The 27,968-nt window shown below is 39.7% G+C and overlaps 1 protein-coding gene across 1 annotated transcript; it reads right to left on the bottom strand.

The window, feature by feature from the left end:
• Nucleotides 1-15,007: 15,007 nt before the first annotated feature.
• septin5b (septin 5b) lies at nucleotides 15,008-24,549 on the bottom strand. The gene is made up of 10 exons (XM_053411927.1): nucleotides 24,463-24,549; nucleotides 23,263-23,349; nucleotides 23,007-23,130; nucleotides 21,276-21,410; nucleotides 21,067-21,184; nucleotides 19,652-19,753; nucleotides 19,253-19,349; nucleotides 19,001-19,136; nucleotides 16,986-17,088; nucleotides 15,008-16,808 (listed from the first exon to the last, which is right to left on the bottom strand). Exons 1-10 carry the CDS (start codon nucleotides 24,470-24,472, stop codon nucleotides 16,746-16,748), a joined length of 975 nt encoding a protein of 324 aa, XP_053267902.1. The 5' UTR covers nucleotides 24,473-24,549; the 3' UTR covers nucleotides 15,008-16,745.
• Between the last annotated feature and the right edge of the window lie 3,419 nt (nucleotides 24,550-27,968).

The following is a 27,968-nucleotide window of genomic DNA, read 5'->3' on the forward strand; positions in this document are numbered from 1 at the left end:
TTTAGCTGAATCATCTGTTACTATCACACTGATAGCATGTGGCAGCATTTACTTTTATGCAAAATAATGGCGCCTTGTAAGGGCCTCAGGTTGTTTAATTATTAATTTTTTTGTCCGTTTCACACATTCAGATTTGAAACTGATAGACGTCTTGTATGAGTAGTTTTTTAATTTGACAGTTTCATAATCCACTTATGAGAAAGATAGATTGAGAAAATGATGTGGTATGAACTTCTCTTAAGATTCACAGTTGTTAGGCGCTTCTGTTTAGCATATCTCCCAGTGTTAACAACATTAGGGTTTTGCATAAAAACAGTGTGTTATCTGCATATATTTTTTCTGTCATCAAAGACGGCAGCAGAGCGTGTTTACATTACAGGATCCGGTCTCAGGTAGCCCCGGAGGTTTCCACTTTGCATCTCAACTGCTGACGAGTTTTGCGGTAACATCATGGCGCAGCAGCAGCATGTCTTAACTCACACTTACATCCAATCACCTTGGTGAGTATGAATGAGGGAAACAAGCGTGCAGCAGCCACAAACCTGTTCCCATGATGACTCAGGGAGTGACCAGGTTGCTGGAATTAACCTGCTGCTTAGAGAGGGATTAGTCTTCAGACAGCACGGCACAAAGCAGTGGACAGCGTCAGATCACCTACAATCCCATCAGCTATACTGATGCCCACCTATTTTCGGGCTGTGTATGTATTTTTGTCTACACACTCAGCGCATGAAGGTCAGGCTTTAGTCTTAGGTGTATCAGGATTCAGGCCACAACTAATCCTTATTTCTACTCTGTGGCACCACTCAACAACCATGAGTGAAATTAGTTAATGCATTTCCAACAAGTCTCACAACTTCTCTTGGCCTGATCAGAAGTCACAATCTGGATGAATTAAGCATCGTAGATTTAATTTTGTAGAAAACATCAAATGAAAATTAAGTGGGTCAGATTCAGAAGCTCCAGCTCTAATGTCAGATACATATTTATTCAAGAGAGGGCTGCGGGGATTCCAAAATATCCTAAATGCAAACTCAAGAACTATCTTTTTAGTATGACTTTTAATAGACTTTTGTTTATGCATGCTGTATGTTTAATTTATTTAAACACTGGATTGTTTACTGGTGTAGCCATTTATTCTATTTTATTTTCTGGAAGTTTTTTTTTTATCATAACCTACGTTTTGTTTCTGGTTTTACTTAGAAGCATCTATTTTCTTTTATTATTTTATATATATCCTGTCTTTGGTGTTTCCTCATTGGAAACACCAAAGACAGGAGATAGCATCCACTCACTTTTTTTTGTGCATGGATTGGGTGTTGGAGGTATTGTTTTGATTCTATAAAGCATTTTGTGTATGTAGTGTACAAATAAAGTCTTTCAGATTTTGTATTCATTGATTGACTCTGGAAAAATACAGTATGAATGTTAGATCAGGGTAGCTTACTTAAAATGTTCTTTTGTTCAGACCAAAAGGCCCAAAACTGAAGGTTTTCCATTTTATTACCACCCCAAACCTGAATTTTGCGAATTATTTGTTGCTGTTGTGAACACGTGTGAGCAGAGAATCCCCCGCTGCCTTGTGCATGTATGAAAGGAAAACCGCGGAGAAAATCCGGACCAAAGTCTCCAGAGATCCTCCATATGATATACACAGTTTTATATGACAAAGGAAGCAGCAATACATTTTCTTCCAACTGTATCTATTTATTCTACTATGACTTGAAATTTCTTGGAAGAAAATGGTCTGTTTGTGGGTACTCATGTCAACTTGTGTCTTGAGTCTCTATGAGGTTGTTTTTTGTTTCTGCTGTTGATTTATGACTTTTTCATAATCATTTTTTGTCACTTTTTTTAATCTTCCTTTATTTTGCAAATCTTTTGTCTTTTTATAAGCATTTATTATTTGTTCTTTCGTTTTCTTTTGGTGTCTTTTTGTTGTCATTTTTCACACTATTTTATAATCCCTTTGTGCTTTTTTGTGGTCTTAAGTCATCATTTTGCTTTTTTGTAGTAAATATGCGTGTTTAGGATTTGTGTATGTGTCTTTGTGGTAATTTGATTGAATATTAAATAAGAAATATCCCCCTCACTCATTTGGCCCTCAGGTTTGAGCCTGGTGTACCTGTTCTGTGATCCTTCACACTCTAAATGAAAAACTGTGACACTGTCTCTTAAGAAGAACATAAACCTGTGAAAATTACCCTTGAGAGGGAGAGGAAAAAAAGTCAATGCACTAAGGATAGCTGAGAGTAACATTTATCACCATGACATGATGGTCAAACCTCAGGGGCCTATTAACATCAATACTGCTGCCAATACAGACAGCAGAGATCAATACAGTAAATCAAAGCCAAGAAGCTCCCAACAGTCTCCTTCCAAGCACAAGTGTAACATGCATTTTACAAAGGTACAATTTAACACATTCTCACACATTCACGACACCAACAAATATACTGCAGAAACGTGTGAGATGTGATCACCTGCACAAGCGTGACAGTGTGAGTTGAACTACTTATATTCACACTCACAGAATCTGGACACACATACAGACTAGAGCTTATTGTGCATCAATAACATCAAATGCAGAAGCAAGTATGGTTCTACTATCTGATCTCACTGTTACAGAATCAACACATGACTCAGCAGGTATCCACACACAATGGAAGTCAATGTTAATGTTAGCAAGCTAAACTGTTGGTATTCAGAGTTGTTGGGATTTATAGTAAATAAATAAGGTTTTTTTCTAATAATAAGATGTCACTCTCGCATAAAATCTTACCAACCTTCATTCACAAAGAAAATTAAATAGGGCCACAACAGTATGGTTGATTATCGTATGCAAAAATAAAACAAATATCACATAATTGTTTTTCAAAATGATCAATATCCTTATCAGTAACAAATTAAGGACGTGTTTCATCCTTTGAGAGCTGAGAGGAGGCCCCGAATAAAGGCTGATTTAATTAACAACAATTTGGTGAGAACCCCTTTAAACTCTATGATCGGCTGTAGGAGACTCCACAACACAGCTAACTTATTACAAGACGCACTAGTCCAGACATGGGCAAAGTACGGACCGCGGGCCGTATACGGCCCGTTGGGCTCTTTAATCCGGCCCGCCGAACTTTTACAATTATTAAAAAAATGTAAAAACTAACGATTTAGTAGCACTTGAAAATTTAACCGGGAGTGTGGTGTATAGGGCTGGAAAGGGCACATGATCTCCCTTCACTTTTTCGCTTTGCCCTGTGACCCCTTCTGTAAAATGACCAGATCAAGGAAACGAAAAGTGGACAATAAGTGCCGAGTGTTTAACACGGAGTGGACAACAAAATACTTTGTCACTGAAATCCAATCAAAAGCTGTATGCCTGATATGCCGAGATACTGTCGCAGTTTTCAAGGAGTACAACATCAGCCGTCACTTTGCTACGAAGCATGCTAACTACGCTAGCAAGCAGTCAACGCAAGAACGGGCGGCTACAGCTCAGAGGTTGGCTGAGTATTTGTTAAATTGCCTTGCAAATAAATGCTTTGCTACTTGTTAAAGGCCAAATCCTTTCATGTAATGATTTTTCCATGTCATTTATATTAGTTCACAAAAATACTCCATCCATCTGGTCCTGGCCCGGCCCCTCTGTCAAATTTTAGAACCCATTGTGGCCCACGAGTCAAAAAGATTGCCCACCTCTGCACTAATCAGTAGCTCACCATGAAAGGCCCTCAAATGTAAGTTAGACGCATGATGTTTATCATTGGGACAAACATGAAGATTGGCTCAAAGCTATACAACAGAAATACTTTTTCCACTAGCTTGCAAAGATTTTTTGTCTTTTACAATCAGGAAGGGTAAAAACACTGAAGTGTGCAACTGTGTGATGGTATGATACGACTTTTGTAGTCACCTATTAACGACGATTTTGATTATCAATGAATTATAGGTGCGATTTAAGCCTTGTAGTAGCCATTTGTACCCTAAGAGCTGCTAGTGAGTTACTAGCGTTAAGCAGTGTTAAAAATAATTTTTGTGCAGTCCTAACTCTTTAAACCCTCTCCCAATACTTTCAGCTCGTCAGGATTCTGCTTCCATTAAAATCAACTACGGTTGCTTTAAGTTAGGTTGATTCAAACTATTCCTGGTTGTTTCAGTTGAGCTCTGAACTAAAAAATATATATAAAAATAAGCTGAGGTTAACTTGTCAAGTAATTAAATTAGTCATTTTCTAACATGCCTTAATAACTGAAATAACTAAACTGCAAAAGACGTATATATAAACATACAAATATTCAAAATGCTTGTAGTTTAATGATTAGCTCACCGACAGAAGTCGTCCACATGTTGAAACGAGGGAAAAGGAGTCATTACAAGAGCCATGACGAAGTAACCCTCGAATCGCTAGACGGGATTCTGCCACCGGGGCCTGACTCAGAAGGAGATCCAGGGTCGAGCAGGGGGATAATACAGTCAGGGTGAGGTGGTGTGATGAGGAGAGCGGTGAGTTGGGACTATTTTTTAAAAGTGCGACTATGTGGGAGACATGGCAGAGGAACAACAGTAGGTCCAGATAAAACGCAAAATAATCTCCTGTGACCTCAGGAAGTATCTCCAAAGAAAGCAGACCCAGCAGAGAAGGAGAAGGTGTTGTACTGTCCGTGCTAGAGCTGAATGAAAGGAGGAGGAACAAGTGAGAGGGAGGGAGGAAGAGGAGAAACTGAGCTGGTTGGCTTAACTTTTATCCTTAACCAATGGAGCAAGCCTGACTATACTAAACAGCACACTTGGAAGAAATGTTCAGTCTAGTGTCCTAAAAAACATAACTTTAATCAAATAAAAATGTCAAGTAACTTTACTTTTGTGTAAAGAAATAAAGAAAACTAAACATAATGATACCATATATCAAATCATGAAAATGTGTCCATTTAATAGAAAAAAAAACTGTTTTAGAAAGATATTTAGAACCAATGTGCGAAAGTGAAAATAATACAAAAGTGAGGGCCGTAAATGCGAGGCCAAGCTAGTCCTCTTTAAAACAAGCGTTCTACATTTTAGAAATATACTTTTTGTGTTTCTTGCTGCTTAGTCAATGACAGGTTAGCTTAGCATAAGGACTGGAAAATGTGGAAAGAACTGTCCGTCCATATGTAACAGAATCTACCCACCAGCACCTCTAGTTATTTCTTGTTTGTTTAATCTTCACAAACTAAAGCTTATGATACTTGCATGTTTTGTTCAGAGCAAGATAATATTCACAAATGAACACGTTTATGATTTCTGAATTCTAATTACATAATTTATTTATCTACTCATTCTTACTTGTACAATGCGCATTCAATTTAAGTTGTTTTCAAATTGTATTTGCTAACTTCATTTATGGACTCATTCTTACAGCACGAGCAGCTAGCTTGTCCCATCTGATGTAAGCTGGCTCTCTCTCATGCAACTATCGAATCTCACAGCAGAAGTTGGCTTTGTAACCTTAAACCGCAACAATAATGGATCTGGTTAATAATGCAGAGCAGGGGTGTCCAAACTACGGCCCGAGGACCATATGCGGTCCGCCATCCATTTTAAACTAACAATTTAGTAGCACTTAATTGGCACTTACCTCATAGCACTTTGTAGTTTTGCTCTATTTTTGAAGAAATTGTACTTTCTTGATACCTGTCTTTCTGGGTTTGTACCCTCTGGTACTGTTGAATTCACTGATTGTAAATCGCTTTGGATAAAAGCGTCAGCTAAATGAATTGTAATGTAATGCACTATGGCCCACTGGATTGATTGATTGATTGATTGATTGATTGTATTGTACTCAATTGTATTCAAATGAGTGTGAATTTCACACTCATTTGACTGCACACACACAGAGAAAAAGAGTTCCTGTCAGTATAACTTTTTGTTTTGTGCAAAGACAACATTTACTATTACTGGAAAGCACACAAGTGTTTTTTTACCCTCAGTCCTCCACTCTCCACAGTGAAAACTCAACAAAAGTGGCTAATCTTCAGTAGCCAATCACACAGCATTCTCATAAATAAAGCCCTGAGAAACCGCAGTTCACACTATTCAATAACATCACTCCCTGTTACCAGGCCAGTTAAATTCACACACATTTTTGTGTTGAATGATTGATTCACAAAATAGACTGCAAAATGCTAAATCTTGCAGCTATGCTTCCCTGATGTCTGACATGTGATCCGTGCAGGTTAGTACAGGTAGAGACCAGACACATAACTTCAGAGAGGATTAACAAGGTTCCCCAGACAGGCAGTGAAATAGTTTCTCTTGTCTCCTCCTACCAGCTGAAAGAAAGAAGCAAGAACCCTGACACACACATATTTTAACCATACATAAAAGCTCTTTAGAAATTAACCTCTGTGTTTCAAAAGATGGTGTTACCCGCGGTGCTGCACAGACAGCAATGATAACCAAAGAAAGAAAAGAAATCTTAACACCGCATCTAGAGGACATTCACAATGGTAACTATTACCCTCCTCGACCGGGTTCTATCTCTTCGTCGGGTCTTAAATATCCAATCTCTGCGGAGTAAGTGATGTTTGCTTAAAAACCCTGTCGGTGAGACTTCCAACCCAATTTTATTTGTACAGCCCATATTCACAAACCACAATTTGTCTCATACGACTTTAACAAGGTGTGACATCCTCTACCCTTAAACCTCAACACGATTTAAAACTATTAACAGGGTAAAAAAAAACATAGAAACCTCAGAGAGCCACATGTGAGGGATCCATCTCCCAGAACAGACAGGAGTGCAATAGATGCTGTGTGTAACTGAGAGTAACATTAATTAGATGGAAAAGTTTTTAGCATAATGGAACGTGTGTAAATGTTTAAAGTATTTATACATAGGGAAATGTCTGATAGAGATGAAGGGACCAGCAATGACAAATGAATTGAGGACTTTTTGTCAGGAGTAGGTGTATTGTATGTCAAGCATGTTGTATCTTGTAGGGGAGAGAGGGGTAATGTGAGAATTTTTTTACATTTGCTCCCCTCTAGGCGAGCTAAAATGATATATCAGTAAAATTCACACATTTCCCATTAATTCAGGATGTTTCCTAGCAATGGAAATGATCAGAATATCTTCAGGACAAAGGGCAGTGAAAATATGATTGTTTTTAAAAAAGTGGTCTTGTGTCTCATTTTACCTCAGCTAAGGGGTAAAGGATTTGAACAAATAAAAATATACTTGTCAAAGTGAAAGTTCAGACTTAAATTCCCATAAAAAAATGTCTGGTTGGCGGATGTGATAGTGGTTTACCTAAGCTGAAGGAAATAGCTTTTCCCTATTGCCTAGCCTCTCAGGGAAATTCATCACTGGCAAGTGAGGAGGTGTAGCTATAGCGAACCTTGTGCCATGTGCCAATAAAAAAGCACATGGCACTGTAGCATAATTATGAAATGGAAAGATTTATAAGCATCCTATACAACTCCAAAGTGTATCTTTCTTCTCCAAACTCCACATGTCTATCCAACTGTTGGATTATTTGGGGTCTAGTAATTTCCATGACCCTTTACAATCAGACTTTGTCATGACAAAATCATCTTAAACAAAGGAGTAAGAAAATTCAATTCCCTCACTCGATTTCAGTGTCTATAACCTTTTGTGGTTTAAGATCAAGGTGACAAATAAGTTCATGCTAAGAAGTAGTACGTGCCAATGAGTGTTAAGACTTTAATGCATTTACTGAGCATCTATAAATATTGCTTTATTGTTAAAGCTCCAGCCTGTTCACCACTCAGGAGCTCAGATTCCAGCACAAACCCCTCTCTGTCTGTCCACATCAACCGTTCTTGCCACTGACATTTTACACTGCTCTTGACAAGAAAAAAACAGGTGTAACTAACGTTAATGATGGTTCAGGTCCAATGAGTCATAAAGCACAAAAAAACATCATAAAACATCACACAATATACCTATTGAATCTTATTTGAAGAAAATGCTCTAACGTTTAGAGTACATCACTGATAACGTTTTCTCTAGTTCTATTCCATTTAGGTACAGAGTCGTTGTTTACAACTGTGTTTACCATGTCAAAGTGGCTGGTGTGAAAAAAAAGCCTTAATATCTCTCTTTACCACACCTCAATTCATGCCAACCTAAGATCCATCCATCATCTTTATGGCTTATCCTTTGAGGGGGGAGCCGCAGCCAATCCGTGCTGACACCAGGCGAGAGGTGGGGTTCACCCTGGACAGGTCACCAGCGCATCACAGGGCAAACACAGAGCGACCATTCACACTCATACTCACACCATATGGTCAAATGCCTGGTTTTAGGAATGCCACCTTCATTGCTGCTTTCAAATCCAGATGGAATTTGTCTTTGGTCACAAGAGCCTTTTACTAAAGTATTTGACATATTTGTATCTCTTTTATTATTTTACTCCTTTAACTTAACTTTATACATATCTAACCTCTTTTAGTCAATTTATCTCTTATATTTTGAGCTTTTTAAATTTTTCTCTAAAAATGTTTCCAGTGAGTTTTCTGATTTTAAATAGATTTCTGTTAATTTGGTCTTTGTGTTGTTTTCAATGTCCCTGTACAGCACCTTGAATCTGCCTCTGTGTATGAAAGGTGCCTTGTGAATAAAACGGCCTTACTTTGCCTGGAGTCTTTAATTACCCTAACACCGATCTGCATGTCTTTGACCTGCTATGAGGCGACAGCACTACCCACTGCTCCACCATGCCACCACCGCCTAAAGTGGTTGTTTCAGATCAAAGGCATTCCTGTTGAATAACCTCACAGCCTCCATGACGAGAGCAGGACCTCTCATGTTCTACAATTATGCATAACTACTGTTTCCTATGGGATTTAACAGTTTGCAGTGCTGGAAGGTGTTGATGCAGCTCAAACCTAAACAAGCATTAAGGCTGTTTACTTTGGTGAGTTGTTAGTTTAGGGACTTAGCTTGTTTAGGGACTCAGCTTGTTTTCTCTGTTTGGCAATGCTCCCCACATATTCTTTTATGACCTTTTTGCACATTCTGCAAACTCAGATTATGTTTCTGCTGAAATGTGCAGGACCCCACCTCCACATCACATGTACAGAGTCAGCACCTCGTAGCCACCAATACAGTTCTGTCACTATATTGTGCATTTACAGTAGACACAATTTCCAGTTTATTAGGCCCACTTAGATACAAATTTAATTAGTCTAATCCAACAGTCCAGCAACATGAAGATGAGAATGTTCAGTGTGTGTTGACATGGTTTAGAGAGGTGTGGATTCAGCTGATTTATCCATTCAGGTGTTGAACTATGTTTCACCAACAGGGAGGTGTTGACGAAAGAGCTGAGTGTTCTCCATCCTCCAAGTTCCTCTTCCACTTCTTTACCAAACTACCCCCTCTGACCTTTTTATTTTATTTTTTTTACTTTTTTTATTTCCATTTAAATATCCAACCCCTAACCCTGTTTATTTGTTTAATTTAGTTTTGGGCTTTGTGGAAATAGAAATGGTTATTCTAGGCAAATGAAAAACCACCTGACCTAAGGTGTTTACTGCAAGCCGTTGAATACATATTGACCCAAACAGTGTAAACACTAGAACAGTCAAATCTAAATATTCTATTATAATCACATGAGAAAAACACAAAAATCCTCTTTTTTTCCCCCATCATTCAAATTGGTCTGTCACAAACACATTCAGTGAATGTTTGATACTAAAAACACTAAATGCAGCTTTACAGTGATTGATTGACATCAGATGCCAAAGACTGTCAGGTTGGAGCTTCTCAATGGATATGCCACTGTGTTTCTCTTTTATGTCAGTGCGCATTGAAAATCTTTGGGTTTTGAATTGTTGATTAAACATAACAAACTATTTGTGATGCATCGCCTTGTGTTAGAGGAGGCAGATTCTTTAATCACAAATGTTTGCATATAATTGCTTCATGTTATTGATTATCCATGAATGTATATCCATCCATCGATTTATATGACGGAGTGTTTAACCAAGGATATACACCAAATAAAATCAAAAAGTCAACAAAAAACTCCTCAAAATACTACTAATACTTAGTTTTTGCATGTAAACACATTTCTTCATGTTATTGATTATTAATACATGTGTAGATCCATCCATCAATTTAAATAACACGTGTTTTACACACGGGTCACGTCTACAGCTACAACACAGAAACTGATCTAAATGTGCTAACATCAATTTAACAGTAATACTATGGAGCCAGAACAGTCTCAAAAGGATTAAATGCACACAGAAATGAATACATGCGCAAAAAAGATCCACAAATACATTTTCAATGCACACACAAATGTTTCATTCCATATATAAGTAAAAAAAATTCACATGTAAAATATAAGATTCATAAACATATTTCCGATGCACACACAAATAGAAAAAAAATTCACAAATATATGCATGTAAAAGTATTTGCAATCTTCATCAAATACATATTTGGAGCTTGTTACATTCATATATAAACTGTTGGACCTGCATTTACAAAGTGCTTTTAATTTGTAAACCTCGCCTTGTGTGTGGAAGCTGGGGGGGAAGCTAGCTGCCTCCGTGTAGCTTCAAGCTGTTGCAGCTGTTGAATTAGCAACGCAGTTTGGAAACAAGACCGGGGAACCGCTGCGTTAAGACACGATAACATAAGCACTTTGACCCGCTGGGTGTCACTTTATTTCAGCAAAACTGTCGCGTCATCAACAGCCCTTTTCTGTTGTCATCGTTCACTGTGTGTGAGGAGCCGGGGATCAGCGTCTACTAATTCTATGTCTATTGGCTGGCGGGCTAAAAACCTCCAGGCTGCCTGCGGGCGTTTTAATGACGTCGTGTAATGGCACTCACGTGATTGGCTGTACAGGAGTGAGACATCTGATTGGCTACAGACGATCCCCTCTTAGAAAAAACGCATTCGTGAAACAGAGACACGTCAGGGGAGTCTCAAAAGTCTCAAAAGTCTCACACACAAATGCAGCGAGGTTTACAAATTAAAAGCACTTTGTAAATGCAGGTCCAACAGTTTATATATGAATGTAACAAGCTCCAAATATGTATTTGATGAAGATTGCAAATACTTTTACATGCATATATTTGTGAATTTTTTTTCTATTTGTGTGTGCATCGGAAATATGTTTATGAATCTTATATTTTACATGTGAATTTTTTTTACTTATATATGGAATGAAACATATTTGTGTGTGCATTTTGCGCATGTATTTATTTCTGTGTGCATTTAATCCTTTTGAGACTGTTCTGGCTCCATAAATACAGTAGCCGATCAAAAACGTTGTAGTGCTAATAGATTTCCTATTAAAAGGCCAAACCACCATATTTGTCTCACCGGCTGTTCATCCCTGCTCTCCAGCGGTGGCTCCGTGGCTGCAGCAGCTGTTGCCGCCTCGCCCCCGCTGCCGCCCCCGCTGCCGCTGGCCAGTGGCTCGGACAGCTTCTCCAGACACGCAGACCCCAGAGAGGAGCTCTTGTGGTGGGACTGCACCAGCTGAGCCACCGTGGGCTTGTCCGGGGAGGCGGACTTGGGCTGGGAGGACGACGGCAGCTTCTCCCGCACGAGTCCGGAGCCGCTCGCCGCCGCTTCTCCGTGAAGCTGAGCCTCTGTGGCGTCCACGTCCCCCGGGGAGGAGAAGAGCAGGTCGGGCTGTGAGGAGGACATCTCCCGGTCGTGGGCGACATTTTCCTTCCGCTTCATCATCTTGAACATCCACATGCCTCGCTCCCTCTTGTTCTCCGGGTCTCTGACGCCCAGCTTGGGGCTGAGCAGCGGCTTGGCTTTGGCCTGGAACTGCTTCCACAGCGAGTTCTGCTGGGACGAGCTCCTCTCATCCTCGTCCGCGTCTCCCCGCTCCATTCCCGCCTCTGCTCGGAGCTCAGTCGGGCTGTCACGCCGATGTGGAGGCTATGGATCCAGCGACAAACTTATGTAAGCTGTCTATTTCCCTGTTCGGCTGCAGCGCTGGGGGTCCGGGGCCAGCCCTCTTTTAGATTTACAACTCCAGACAGACTATTGGATTTCTTCTCTGTCACATCAGTGAACAAGACTGAATTTACACTTCACAATATCATTATCACAACTAAACATGAATATCATCATCACAACTAAACATAAATATCATCATCACAACTAAACAATAATATCATCATCTCAACTAAATATCAATACAAATATCATCACCACACCTAGATATTAATATGAAAGTGAATTCCTTTAACAAATACAATTTCCTCCACCTATATAAGCTTTACTCCAAGTATACCCTTCAAGTTGGATTGTTTCAACATTCCAGTCCAGTTTGTTGTTTCTTTCTTTGAGTAACTGATGGTTGAATGTTTCCTCTGTATAAACTAAAAAAACGTTTTTAATTGGTAGTTCACCGAAAAAACGAATTCACTCATTATCTACTCACCACTATGCCGATGGAGGAGTGGGTGAAGTTTTTGAGTCTTGTTTTTTTTTTTTTTTTTACGTTTGAACAATTAGTCACCAGTTGTTCAATTTTATCGGATTTGGCTGCAACACTGTTTGCCCCTGAAACTCCTAAAGTATTTTGTGGACTCAATCACTTCACCCAGTCCTCCTTCGCCGTAGTGGTGAGTAGATAATGAGTGAATTTTCATTGTCGGTGAACTATACTTTTTAAACAGAATACTTTAATTGTCAATCAATCAATCAAATTTATTTGTATAGCCCATATTCATAAATCAAAATTCATCTCATAGGGCTTTAATTTGGTGAGACATCCTCTGTCCTTAACCCTCAGCAAGAGTAAGGAAAAACTATTAAAAACCCTTTTAACAGGGTGAAAATACATAGAAACCTCAGAGAGAGCCACATGTGAGGGATCCCTCTCCCAGGACGGACAGAAGTGCAATAGATGTCAGGTGTAGGAAAACATCATCAAGATTAAAGTTTTAGCAGCATTGATGAGGGTAAACATTTTGAAGGATAACTTCAAAACTATATGTCAAGCAGTCCTGCTGCAATCTTAGTCTATGGTCAGCAACCAGCAAGATCATGATCCATCATCAAGATCGGATCCACTATAGTCCACAGTCATTGTCCACTGCCGCTTATTAGGATCCATTATCAGCCGCCGCCTCAGTCGTGGTCCACCATCATTATATGATGCCAACGCGACACAGGATCCGCCATTACCACTACGATCAGCCCGCACGATATAGAATCCGCCAAACTGGATCCACCGTTGCGACCTTTGATGCGCGATCCAATTGTCTGTCTGTATCTTCTGCTACAAGTGGAGTTATTATTTTATTACAATGAGTGTAAGAGTGTGTTGGTCCAGGTGAATGTATGCATTCGTCTGAGCTCAAAATGAAGCCACATAGTCACTGTACTGTGAGTCACAGCCCTATCTGAGCTGACACCAGGAATGAGATCTGTATCAAACTGTGTGCCCTTTTTAAATCTCATGAGATCACAGCTATATACGTGTGGAACTCAGGTTTCCCATTTACACAAAGAAGCTCGGGTCATTCTCGTTTTCACCATGGGGTCTAACTTGATGGGGTGGACCCGTAATGCATGATTAGTGAGCGTGGTCCAGAGGTGCATGACAGAAGCAGGAAGTGAAACGTTTATCCTTGCCGCAGTGTGCAATGCGTTTTGCGGGCTTTCATTAGATCAACTTCAAGTTCTGTGAATGTCATCTCAACAAGATGGAGATATAAACTACCTCGGTGTATATGATTTCATCACACGGTTTGACCGTGGCGTGGCGTGACACGTACAGCTCAAATGTGCTGTATATATAAAAGAAAAACTTCTATGGCCATCCAACACCTGCAGGCAATTGCATCCTGTGGCTTTATTATGTTCATTTCCTCTGCATTTCCTCTGCTAATGGTGGCAGGACTCCTACCATCGGAGTAGTGACAAACTCATTACATCTGACTCAGGGTTCCTGAGAACCAGACGTGATCCACTGTTTGAAAGGAAGGTGAAACTCACAATACCTGGCTTTACTAAAAAAGGTGCACAGCTTTCTGAAGAAGGCACCACCAACACAAAGAGGATTGCAAATGTGAGAGTTCATGTTGAGCGGATCATATGCAAGCTGAAGCACTTCTGAACTATCTGACAGGTTGTACAAAATCAACTTTGCGGCAAAAAATTATAAATTCTGCGAGACATGAAACGCGAAGATGCTGAGTGAGAGACTGGAGGTGTCCACAGAGTAGTCATTTTCCTGAGAGTCTTACGATAACATATAATCAATGCACCCACCATTTACTATCTGTTATTGTTCTTAAATAGAGCTTTTAAAGTTTCTATAAATTGAGAATGAAATAATTTTGTATTTGTGATGATGTGATTGGTCACAGGTTTAAAGCCACACCTATTTAACATTTACTGTTATTTGCCTGATGTCTAGGACATGAAAAAAAGCATTAAGTCAGAAAGTCTGCAGGATTTTTCTTGGGTTTTTTTGCGATCCTGTTGTCCCTCTTCTACACACATGTCTCATGAAATAATTATTTTGTTCTGGTTAATTAGAAAATGTTTACTTGTTATGCCAATATAGAAAAGACAAATGTTTAATTGTTGATTTAAAAAAGAGAATACATGAACATTAAAGTGTTCGAAAATATACTTACCTATTTACATAAAACCTACTAGATGTGTACAGCAAAATACGTGTGTGTGTACGGTATTCAACAATAACAATAAACAAACAATTTTACCATAGGAATGCAACTTACTAGCAACCAGATAGGGTTTAAGTTGACTGGTAAACCTTTAATGACTAGTAAAATTACTCGTACAAATTTAGCTGTTTATCTGACATGACTAGAAGATTAGCATTATTGCTAACCATGATGGTGTTGTTCTTCCCATCCTGCCAACATTGTGCACAAACGCAGCTTTAAATTAGCATCTGGATGTCAGTATTGCCATTGTTGTCGAGCAACATAGCATGTTGAATTGAGTATTTAGTTTTAAGACTTTGCTTGGTTACAGTCTCACAGAGCTACTAGCATGGCTGTAGGCTTGGTGCTTTACACGATTTGCCCCCAAAACCCCAAATAAATAATTGAGACAAAATCAATTTTCAATGCAACTTTTTGTTCATTAACAGAATTAATTTAACATTACACATTTCTTAAAACAAAGGTGACTATAAACTATAACATGAAGGAGGTTATGTTGCTGATTAGGCTGTCTTTAATTTAGCTGCAGTGGCTTTGCGACAACCCTCAAGTCCTTCTAAATAAAACTGTCTTAAAATGCAGTTTAAAAAATTAGTACAAATACATACATTTAGGACAGTTTTGTTTTTTGAAAAATATGAAACAACACACAATCATCAACGTCAGTTAAGTCAATCCACACATTTACTCAATAGCATATAAAATCAAATCTTTTATTTTTTAACCCTCACTTTTTAGTTTGAAAAGTGCTATATAAACAAATGTTATTATTACTATCAACATAAAATCAACACAAAGATTGTTTATGTAATTTTAGGAAATCCTTATTTAGGTGTTGTATTTATGTATTTCTTGTAAGTTTGGTATTAATTATCTCCGCCAGGGAGGTTGTGTTTTCACCCCTTTATGTTTGTTTGTATGTTATATTGTTTGTTTGTAAGAAAGATTAAACAAAAACACTAAACATGGTGGAAGGATGTTGTGTGGGTCAGGCAAGGATACAGATCAGGGGGTGGATACAGGAATTCATTTTACTTTCTGTAACTTTGTGAGGTAGGTTTTTTTTTCAACATTTTTATCGTCTAATAATTTATGAAATATTATTGATGAATGATAACAATCTATGAGTGTGTGAAAATTTGGTGCAGCTTGATTGGGATTGTTGGGCCTTGGCATGTATGTGCTCTACTTAGTGTAGTTGTTATTTGATGCAGTTAGCTATTTGATACTGTAAAAGCAGGTGAAACGTCATGGTTGACAGCTGAGACCAACACATTGGTGAAGTCACCGAATTGGTGGTTCCTCATTACCAAGGCTTCATCCCACGATCACTACTTTACAGACTCTGGCTCAAATGCGCGACACGGCAGCTGTATCCAAGACAATTTCAACTCTTTTCTGGACAGTGAGAGGAATTGGAGACGTGTCTCTCTACATGCAGTCTATGATTGAAATACATGTGATAATATCTATAACCGCTATGGCAGATGGAGAATTATTGATAATGTTGATGATGTTATTCTGTATATCATGCAGCCAGACTCAACAAAAGTGCTCTCACAATTGAATTAGTACTTTGCATGTGGGATTGATTTTACAAGAGCTTTGCATCTTTGATGATAACAGTTCTGATTGTACATTGCAATACAATTTGGTTTGATTAGATTCATGGTTAAAGATTTTAAATAGTATTTGGAGGATTAGCATTGAGGGTGTGCTGCATTCATCTCATTAAGTTTTTAAAGTACTTGGGAATCCACTGTGATCTAAATGTAACAAAGTACAATCAACTCTATTGCCTAACGTTACTCACTTGGCTAAAGACTGTTCTGTAAGGTTCTATCATGCCATACCTTTTTAATTAAATTAAAATACATCTGCCAGCATGCTGTCATTCCTCTACAGTTTATTGGTGACTAGTGATTTGAATATCAGATAAAATATTAAATTTTATCATAAAAACATTTCCTAATTTCATCCTCTGAAGAGACGGCATTAGGGAAAGTACCAATCGTTGCTGTGTTTGACCCTCTTGGTTTGTCTCCGAAATAAAAGGTTAGAGGTCACAGGTCCTGCTCATGCATCTGCTGCTGCATCTTCTGGAGCATCTGCTGCATCCTCTTCAGCTGCAGAGGCCGATGACATGGTGACAAGGGACAAGGGAGCAGCAGTGGATGAGAGACAGTTTACACACATGGGTCATCAATTCACATCAGCATCTTGGTTATGTAATACCTGCTGACATGTATTATTCATTGTTTGAGGTATAAAAAGGCGTCATACAGAATAAATTTTCCACTCACCTCGTCATCTTTGTTTTTGATGATTTTCTCTGTCTCCCCATCTGGTGTGGGCAGCGGCAGGATCGGGCTGGGGCTCTGCACCCGCTTGTCTGCATTCATTTTACTGTAACACGACAGATTAACATGAGGCATGGCAGCAGCACAGCACTGGCTCATGAAACTGTGAGTGATCAGAGTTTGGAATGCTCAAATAGCAGTGAAAAAATACTTTGCTCTGGGGGCTATTTTATAGACAAATTCTTAAAATCAGACCATACATGTAAAAAAAATAAAAAATTGTAGTAGAAACCAGTCTTCTTCCAGTTCCCACCTTCATAGAGGCAAAACACCCAAACAGAAAGCAAATAAACCCACTAACAAATAAGTATGGCCACCAGATGGCTCTACAGCAGTTCCAGACAGGGCCAACAGATGACATAGATATATATGTATACAAACCATTGGACAGAAAAGAATGACAACTCATTAGTAATTTTGATTGAAATTGAAAGGAGGGGGAGCGCTAGCTTACATATTACTGTCAAAGTATTAAACATATACATATTAGCTATACTGTTATAATTTGTCATTAGCTTCCAAATAAGACCAGGTTGTTTTTGTTGCCTTTACCAAGGGGGTTATGTTTTCATTGCTGTCTGTGGGCAAAGAAGCCATTAACTGAAAGTGAGCGATGCCTTTAATATTTCAAGATAGGGCTTTTTCTTTTACTTATTGTGAATTTCTCAAAATATATTGGGGAGATCTTGATGTTAAAAGTCAGGCAAGCTTAGAGGACGGCTATCTACGAGCATGTGACATCTAACTTGACTTGATGTGAATTTAAGGCCACAGTTGGGCCTTGGAGAGGGTAAGCGCTCAACTGAGTGCTATTCCTGTTTTCTTATTAATTAATTGTTCCAACTAGGACTCATCCCGTTTTTCCTGTCTTTTTCTCTTCCCTCTCCTTCCATCCTATGACCCATCACCCACTTCTGGACAATAGTTGCTGGGTTCCACGACTCTAATGATGGAGCCCTCTATAGTGATAAACCTTAAACAAGGCAAATTGTGAAAAGTGGTGACACAACAGTGTTCATAACACCGTCTTTCACATTCAGGTACAGGAACTGTATGCTAATAGTAAACTAGCGTCTGAAGATAAGCCCCTAATATCTTTAATTGTATTGGATTTGGCAAGTACACTGTTTACCCATGAAACTCCAGCAGTGTTTTGTTGACTCAAACACTCACCCCATTGGCATAGTGGTGAGTAGATAATGAGTGAATTATCATTTTGGGTCAACTATTCTATTAAGTTGAATTTTGCAGTTTTGCACTACAAACCCATCATCCTCAAACACAGGTACTTTCACTATGCCGCCTGACATGCTGTCTTCTAACCAGTCAGGTACCAAGAGCCAAAAACATCGCTTAAACAGAATTTTGATCCAATTATTGTATTTAATCATTTAGAGGAGTTTAACTTAAACTGGTAATTTTATTTATACTCAGAGCCATTTTGCGGTGCAGTTTATCACACCACAAAAAAGTTACATTATTTCACAGGGGTACTGTCACCTCACAGCAAGAAATGTTCCTGGTTCGAATCCCGGTTCGGCCAAATTTAGCCGCAAACAAAAGTTCCCAAAAAACAGCTTAGGCAGTTCAGGACGGAGCTGTCGTGATATCAGAGGTGGAGGACACTCAAACAGATCCAAGAAGGATGAGAATGGGTTCAATCTGCTCAACAGCTGTTATTTCTGTAAAGTCTACAGAAATAACCAATGATTGTATTATATTTCTGACATGGAGTTTATCGATTCCATACTGATGTGCTTCTATGAATTGTGCTCATTTGTGTATTGTGTAATGTCAGGTGTTTCGTTTTGTTTTGTCTACAAGTTAATTATTTTGAATGGTTCACTATCCCTGCAAAAATGAACATAAGCATGAAAAGGAAATGAGAGGGGAAAAGGGCAACTAAAGTAAAGTAATGGTATTTTTAGACAAACATCATTCATTGTACAAACACACACCTGGTCATGGTCTGGATGCACTGAGCTCTGTAGTTCTCGTAGTGGCAGTCATTGGTGATGTCCTTCAGGTCGTGCATGTGAGTTCGGATCAGCATGGTCCTGAGCTTCACAAAGTCGCAGTGGGATGGGTTCTCCACTGCACACAGGAAAAGATAGACTTAATACAAACAAATGTTGTCATGGTAACTGAGACCTCAGGCCGTGTGCAGAGGGATGGGGACAAACACTAAAGTCCAGTTGAGAGATTCTTACCCTCCACGATGCCCCAGGGGTAGAGCCTCCCTCTCACCCTCTGACCTCGGGCCTCTACCACAGTGTTGCTGCCGATCACTGCAAACGGAGTGCTCTCCTACACCACAAAAACACCACATGTTGACAAGTTCCTGGAGACTTTAGCAATCGGCTAATACGTTTACCCAGCATTAAGATTGAAATAGATCAATTCTAGCACAAAGTCAAATCTTAGAAAGCAGAAGGAAACAGAAGGACATTTACATGACGAAATGGATATTGCTATTCTGGGTATTGTCTTTTAGTATCCTGCACAGGCATCTCACACTTATAACCAGAGCTGCCAGATATGGTAGTGGAGGAGAAAAGAATGCCTGCTTAAGTGTTGTGCTGCAGATGAGAAACATGTTTTGGACTCACCTTCAGCTCTTTATCTTGCTGCTTGAACCCCTCATCTTCATCAGAGTCGCAGTCAGGGAACTGGTAGACCTTTATCCCATACCTACCTATCTCCTCTCTCAACTAGGACAAAGCACACACACATCAAAGATATGTTGGACAATAGGAACACACACACACAGACACACACACGCACACATCCTCCCACTGAGTGCTAGTTTGTGGCTGCCCTATATAAAAGCTTTAAAGCTCCAGATAAGATCTTTCACCACTAAAACAAGCTGAAACTGGATCTCCCATCTAGTTTCCATGTATTTGACCAAAGCAGCTCAAAAGATCAATATACTGTGTATGAACTCATATGCTTATGATTCACATTTAAGGTTTGGCATAGACAACTATTTTTGTTTTGGCAGCATAATGTGGGAGTAGTTCCATGTGATGGGTTATTTGTTTGTTCTCACTTCTTTCTGAGAGCAGGCTGAGATGGATACTCTAAATCACATGATAAACATGAGAAGAGGTATATGAGGAGCAGAGTTTATCACCGGAATCTGCCCTTGACACCAGTGCTACTGATGGTTTTAGCATCTCAGCTCAGTGTTTTTCCCAATTTGCATATTTGTTTATTTGCACATCCTTAACCAGGCAGAGTTGTGAATTATATACAAGCCATGTTAAGGCCATGTAAGGGAAAAATGTATACATATGTAATTTTGACATAGAGCTAGCCCAGGTAAACATTGAGTCTAACTTAGCATTAGAGGAGGGAGTGAGTGTTAATATCTTTAAAGCTCACTAATGAGCACATTGTGTCGCCACAGTGCAGAGGTACTAGTAGATAAACTGTTATTCAACAAGCAATATAGTCGTTACCTCCAACAAGGAGGTTGTGTTTTGTTTGTCTTGTCTGGATTACACAAAAAACACTCGTTGGATTATCAAGTAACTTGGTAGAAAGATGTTGTATGGATGGGTCTCGAAAGAACCCATTTATTTTGGTGAGGATCCCAATAACTGATCTGGGAATTTTGTTTCCCATTCTTCTCAGTGAATTAGCTTTGGCAAAGTTATGCATTCTTAGGGCGCCATTCTAGTACCAAAATGTAACCACCAGTTTGACCCTCTCTACCAATGAGAGACAATTAAAGCTGTTTATACAGCATTTCTTTTCGCTGATGACTATTTATTATTTTATTGAAATTTCTGTTGATATATGGTACATTTTTTCCATAGAATTAATGAGATGATAGAAGTCAAAAGCATTGTGTGAATTAAATACTGAGCTTGGGGTTAGGACGCTGTAAGACTAGTTTAGCATAAATCCCAACAGCTAATTCACAAACTCACCCTAGAAATTAATCAATTTGTATTGTTTAATTTGTACATACATTGATGGGATGATGGAGGGAGTTATGAATCATGTGTGGTCTGACCTGCTCTTTGAGTTTCTTTATCTCACTGGGAGTGAGACAGTCCGCCTTAGCGATGAGAGGAACCACATTAACCTTGTCCTGCAGGGCCTTCATGAACTCTACATCAACTGGACGAAGCCTGCAGGAGGACATGATCTTTACTGAGTATTTTAATGCATGCATGGACAAACAGTAGATACATTGTGTACACATGCCAGTGTGTATATTACCCGTGTCCGAACGGAGGAATGAAATACAGGCAGCAGTGCACCCTGTTGTCCTGGATGTTTTTCCTGTTGAGTCCGCTCTCATCCCGGAAGTACTGTTCAAACTGCAGATTGATGTAGTCCGTGACAGGCCTCCAGCTACCAAACCAAAACATGCGTTTTTTATGTAAACACAGCAAACTTTTTGAGTAATAGTTAAGACAAAGATCGATCAACACAGTGAAGGACAGTAGGTCTATTCAAGTACTGCAGCACAGATTTGAGGTGCTTGTAGTTTTCTTAAGTATTTTCATTTTATGCTTGATGGAAACATTTAAAAACTAGAAACTTTTTACTCCAATGCATTTATCTGAAGACGTCAGTGAATGAACAGAATAGCTTTATGAAATACAATGCAGAGTAAAATATATGCAACAGCAAATGCAGCTCCCCGATGCAACTCCCGGAATGTTTTTAAAGAACATTATGATGGCACAGTAAAGTTGACCTTTGACCCTTTCAACATAAAATGTCATCAATTCATTATTTTATCCTCTTAGACAAAGTAATCTGTTGATTCTTGAGTCCCGGCCAAAAACACATGTTATGAGGTGACAGTGGCGTTTGACAATGAAAATAAAATCAGTTCATCAACCAAATTTAAAGACATCCCTTCAAGGCGTTCACTGGAATGAGACGGATGGACGGCCGACCTGTAAAAATAAAGCTTCCAGTGACGGCTGTCGCTGGTGTGTGGACATTAAACAGCAGCAACAGCAGATCAATACAACAGGGCAGTGAGGCCGTGAAATATAATCTACTTCCTCATGAAATCAAATCAATAGTGTAGCTGTGGATAAACAAATGGATTGAACATGGCGGATGGAACAAAATGCACAATCCCTCACAGAATGATACAAAATAACAGCTTTAAGAAGAGAGCTTTTTCACTCCACTCATGGTGTGCCACTTCAGGTCTATTTGCTGCTTGACTGGACAAACAGAGGATCCATTTCTGCAGTTTAACGACCATTACCAGATGGCTCACAGCTTTCACTACGACAGACTATATATGACTGCTCCCTAGAAGTGAAGACGCCATCGCTCCCTGGTGCCTGGCTGCACTATAGGTCATGAATCCAGCATCCTTCATGTTAGTGGGGCGGACATGGAGCAGCTAATAAGGCAAATACGAGGTACATTTTGTCAGAGATAGTTTCTGTCATTTTAGATCGTGTCTATCTGACACATTTAGTCTAAGTTGTCATTTTTCCAGTAGGTCTGGTTTTGATGTTATAGAAGAGGATGAAAAACATCAGGATGGCTCCATCTCCATGATCCCTAAAGCACAGACTGTGGCTCCAAATGCCTTCAACGGTGCAAGATGGCAGCGTTCACATCTGGGTCTAAATTGTACGAATTGTTGCTTTCCCTAGAATGGGGCCTTTATATCGAAAAACATTATATTTACATCAGTAGCAGGTCTTCTCTACGAAGGCCGCCAGGTTTTTTACAGTCAAACTAAACACCTTTTGAGTTTTTTATAACAACTGAAGGTTACCACAGGTTCTCTCTCATGTTTGGAAGGGGAGGGTGGGTTGAGGGGGATTCAGCTACAACATGCGGCTTCACCACTAGATTCTACACACTGAACCTTTAACTTAAAGCCAGAGAAAGCTAACAGTATTATTTATCAAACAATCTCAGAAATCCACTTTAATTGACCAGATCTTTGGATACACAGTCAACACCTACCACTCTGTGTTGTTGACAGCGTCCCCAAAACCCGGGGTGTCCACAATAGTTAGTTTCAACTTCACCCCCTTCTCTTCGATGTCCACCGTGTGCTTCGTGATCTCAACCGTCTGACTGATGCGCTCTGAAACATCAAACACACGGAGACATTCAACAAAGTCCATCTCCTGCACAGGTTGCTTCAGTTTATCTGGGCTGGAGACAAAAACATAGATATAGATATAATATGGGTACGACTGATTGGACGGTGACTCACCCTCAGCATTGAGTAGTTTTCTGTCCTTATGCAGATCAGTGAGGAACAAGCTGTTCACCAGGGTGGATTTACCCAGACCAGATTCACCTGTAATATACATACACACAGAGGTGAAATACCAGACTTAAGAACAGTTTTATGGGAACTCATCTTTACTTGTTAATTTTCATTTGATTTTGATTGAGAAAACACACAATAAACAAAGTTATGAGTTTGATTGACACAATATACATAAGTACATATTTAAGGAAGAAAATAAACAGCCAAATCGGATGCGTATTTTGAGTAGGTCAATTTAACCTCCCTTCACAAAAGTAAATCAATTGATCATAATTGTATAAAAGTACTGAATATACAGATGACAGCGTTAGCAGCTAAGAGATAGATAAATGTATGGATTAATGGACAAGCTGAATAAACTATTGAAGTGCATGATCAAACAAATACAAACAGTTACAAGGTCAAATAGATAAGCGGAATGGGCATTCTGTGTCTGACAGCCAAGTGGCAGCAACTTTGCCTCAATACAGGAACCTGGGGGCTCCAATCATCAGACCTGTGAAGAGAAGGCTCCTCCAAAATGTGTGTCTACAATTTAGACACCTCCACAAATTCAAAGCTATTAAACTTGTGTTGTATAAGGGTCTGTAGCATGGCCTGGAGTTTTCATGTCTTTTCCTTGAACTAAAAAGTTGTTGTATTTGGCCTGAAGACATCTCCATGGCAATATTCAGTCATGATCGCTTCACCTACTGGACACAGGTAATGACTTCTTCTATCACTGGGTCCAATCATGCAGTTATATTCCATATGTATATATCTCATCTGAAACTGCTATCAGACATGCATAAAATCTGGAGAATGTCCGGACATTATCCAGGAGCTGTATGTGAGAAGGCAATGACCGATTCCAAATGGCCCCACATGAGAACACAGCAGCAGACCCCCTGCAGAAAACACTGCAAGCGAATGAAGGTTGATCACATTTCGAACACACAATAATACAAATAACTCAGCATAAAAAAGTGGTTCCATACACATAGAAGACACAGATGAAGATGTAACGAGAGCTGTTGGTGAAAGGGCTTCTTATATAAAGTATTGTGCTGTACAAATAAATGTGATTTTCCTTTCCTTATGCAGTCCAGGGCAGGTACTGAGTCAGATACAAGTAAGAAAGGGTGTGACATCACTTCTCACCTGCCACCATGAGGGTGAAGTCAAATCCTTTTTTCACAGACTTCCTGTGCACCTGGTTGGGCAGCGTCGCAAATCCAACATAGTCCTTTTCCTAGAGTCACATGGAGACAGAAACGCAGTGTTAAATCAGTGGCAGTGACTCTGGCTCTGCAGCGGTAAGTAAATGTATACTGATGATGATGGCTGACACACAGGATGCTGGGTCAGATCTACTCCTTTGTGGTACAGCAACTGTGTTAGTAGGACATTCCCATGATTCTCTTCATGTTTTATTGAAGTGGCAAAGAGAGTGTGGTGGAGCGACTGGGAGCATGCCCTGGGGTACAGCAAGTATTCATAATGTAGAGAGGCAGGCCGCCACTGGCACTAGAGGAGGGGGTGGGCACCAACACAGCAGAGATATACAGTATATGTGAATCTGAATACTTAGAGAGGGGAGGAAGAAAAAGGTTAAACAGGGTATGTGCAGCTGTTAAAACTCATGAAATTCAGTTTTCCTAAAAAGAGCCTGGAGGATATATGAGAAAGTCTTACATTTTATTTACAACTGTGTTGTGTGGTGCGGTTTGAATTTAGGACCGTTGGGCCTTGGCAGATGTGCAAACTACTGAGGGACCTTCTAGTTGAAAAGGTTTGGTGTCTCTGGTTTTGTGTCTCTCAATATTATTTAGTTTTTCTTTGTGAGAGCATTTCATGGTCCTTTAAATCTCTAGTGATTTTGTGAGTTGAAAACGTCTTGTGATTATTGCATCTCTTTGTAGTCCTTTATCTCAGTTCTGTCATTTTCAAACAAGAAACAGTCCCTTTGAGGCTCTGGACCAGGGCCTCCCCTTCTCCCCTTGGGCCTGTGCCCTGCAGGCCTGTTCAGTGATCCATACATAGGTCCAGATCATTCTAAACACTGACAAATACAAACAGTTGATATCAAGTTAAATAATGTACTTTATATGATATCAAAAAGTCATGATTTGAATTTGCTGACTGCTGGAGAAACCGTGAGACAATGACTGGAACAGGAAAAAAACAGCTCTGAAGGAGGCAGATGGTGTCTGATGTGGAATAAGCAGACTGGTCAGAGAGAAGTACAGCTCCCCCATCATGCACTAGATTTCTCTACTTGAGGATACAAGCAGCTTTTGATGTCAAATCTAATGTAGAGAGCATTAGCTTGACTTGTTAGGGAGCGACTGAGGAGCTGTGTATATGGAGATGTGTGTCCAAGAGGGGGGAGGCATGTTCTCTGTGTGTTTCTGTCTCTTTGGTTTCAGTAACGCTTCCATATTGACATTTTGTCTGTGGATGCATTTCACACCTACACCCATTTCAAAGAAATACGCATATCCAGACTGCTGGATAACACCACACTGCTCTGACTCAGACTCAGAGCTGCCGTCCAAGACGACATGAAAACACTGAACTGTGAAGCAGGACAATGGCAAAAAGAATCATGAGAGGAAAACTGCTCCAGGGATTTTGGGAGCTATGCAGCAAATCTGAAAATAAAGATGTTCACACTGGAGCTTTTAAAGAAGGAGATGGTTCATGCACTGGGAGACCATATGACCCCCTGAAGGATCATACACATGTCAACATACAGCTTGTTTCCTGATACTAAGTAGTTTTAAAAGTGGAATAAATCATTGTATTCCATGCTGTTCCATGTTGTATCTAACTTTAAACGGAAGGTTGTTTTTTACATGTTCTGCTGTTAGTTGGAAAAAATTATGTCTGAACATGTAATTTAGGAGTTTATAACATACAACATGAATGATTAAAAATAATCATTCATTCCGTATCAAATCAGAGAATGGTTGAATTAGTGCATGGTGAAATGAATGTCCTGCATTCAACTTTATTTAAGATGTTATGAAAAAACATCTATAGATTAATAGTCTGTCTTTAAACTGTCAGACAATAGTGTCTTTAGTCATTTGATTCCAGCTTCTCAAATGTGAGTATTTAATCACCTAAACAATTAATTGATTGGTAGTGATAATGAATTACGATAGTTGCATGTCTAACGACCTTATACAGGATGAATAAAAGTATATCTTCATATTTGAGAAGCTGTTATCACAGAATTCTGTTTTTTATTATTGCTTAAAGGCGACTGATTGATCAACAGACTGCATGACTGTCCTGCTCATCATCAGCTGCAGATTCACGTTTACAGATGTTGGACAGAATTTATGAAGTTATGGAAATGGACGTGGGTAAGTGAGCGTGAGGACAGAAATGAACAACTTCTGATTTGGTCCATGAAAACTGAAATAGTGACATTGTAGAGTAATACATCATGTGGCAAGGCAAGGCAACATTCTGATTTGTTCACAAAGTGCAACAAAGCTAATATTCAAAATACACACGCAATGTGTCCCCATGACTTCATAGGACATTACATTGACTTACACTACTCCTTGGTTGTTACTACCTGCCTAACCTTATACCCTAACCTAAACCTTAACCTAAACCCAACCTTCAGTTTCCATCTTAAAACATAAAATCTATGTTATGGGGACATTATTTTTGTCCCCATAAGGAAGACAATTCCCTATAATGTGACCGTGTAAACAGATGTAGGTCCCCACATCATGAGAAATATGTGGAACACACACTCACACTTACAAACATTCTCACAAGTTAGTCTTTCTACAGTTATGAGGATCCTCTTGACACAAAGCATTCCCTGCTGGCCCCAAACTCTAACCTCACCATCACAACTAAACACCTAGACCCAAACCTTACCGTGAACGAAAGCTAATTGTAACCCTATCATAAAACCAAGTGTCCTTTGAGGGTTTGAGGACCAGACAATATGTCCTCACAACAGCAGACACACACACACACACACACACACACACACACACACACACACACACACACACACTGTGTCACACACGCCCACACACCTTCGTCCCCTTTGTTTCTCTTACCTCTCCATCATCTGAGGACAGATTCCAGGGACACGTCGGTGCGTTTGGGCAGCAGGTGCCAGCCACATGCAGGAGAATGTCCGGAGGGAATAAAAGCACAGTGTGGGTTTCTGGACAGTCATCGACCGATCCTTGATGAATGTGAATGGCTGGCGGTGAGTAGTGACCTGCAGGTGCTCACCTGACCGGGGCGCACGGCTCCTGAAGCGGCTGTTGGCCGTCATGTTGGACACGCTCCGTGGAGGAGGAATCTGGATGAGGGGCGGCTGTGGTCTGGTCCCTTTAACGACGTCTGCACGGGTTATCACCACTGCAGCAGAAAGACGTGCGTCCAACAGCAGCAATTAGACCTGCAGGAGTTCATCTATAACACACGCACACCAAAATCTCCGCATCCATCATTTTACACTGTGTGTTGTCGTCCGCGTTCACTGGTCTACTGGTCGTGCGCAGACAAAGTGGTTGCAGTTCATATGTATCTCCAGGGGATGGCAGTGTGACTCTGTTCCTGCAAGATTAATCACAGAGCATTGAACAGCCTAAAGGGATAGTTCACCCAAAAATGAACAGTCA

This window comes from Pleuronectes platessa, chromosome 19 (genome assembly GCF_947347685.1).
Source record: "Pleuronectes platessa chromosome 19, fPlePla1.1, whole genome shotgun sequence".
Taxonomy (NCBI): domain Eukaryota; kingdom Metazoa; phylum Chordata; class Actinopteri; order Pleuronectiformes; family Pleuronectidae; genus Pleuronectes; species Pleuronectes platessa.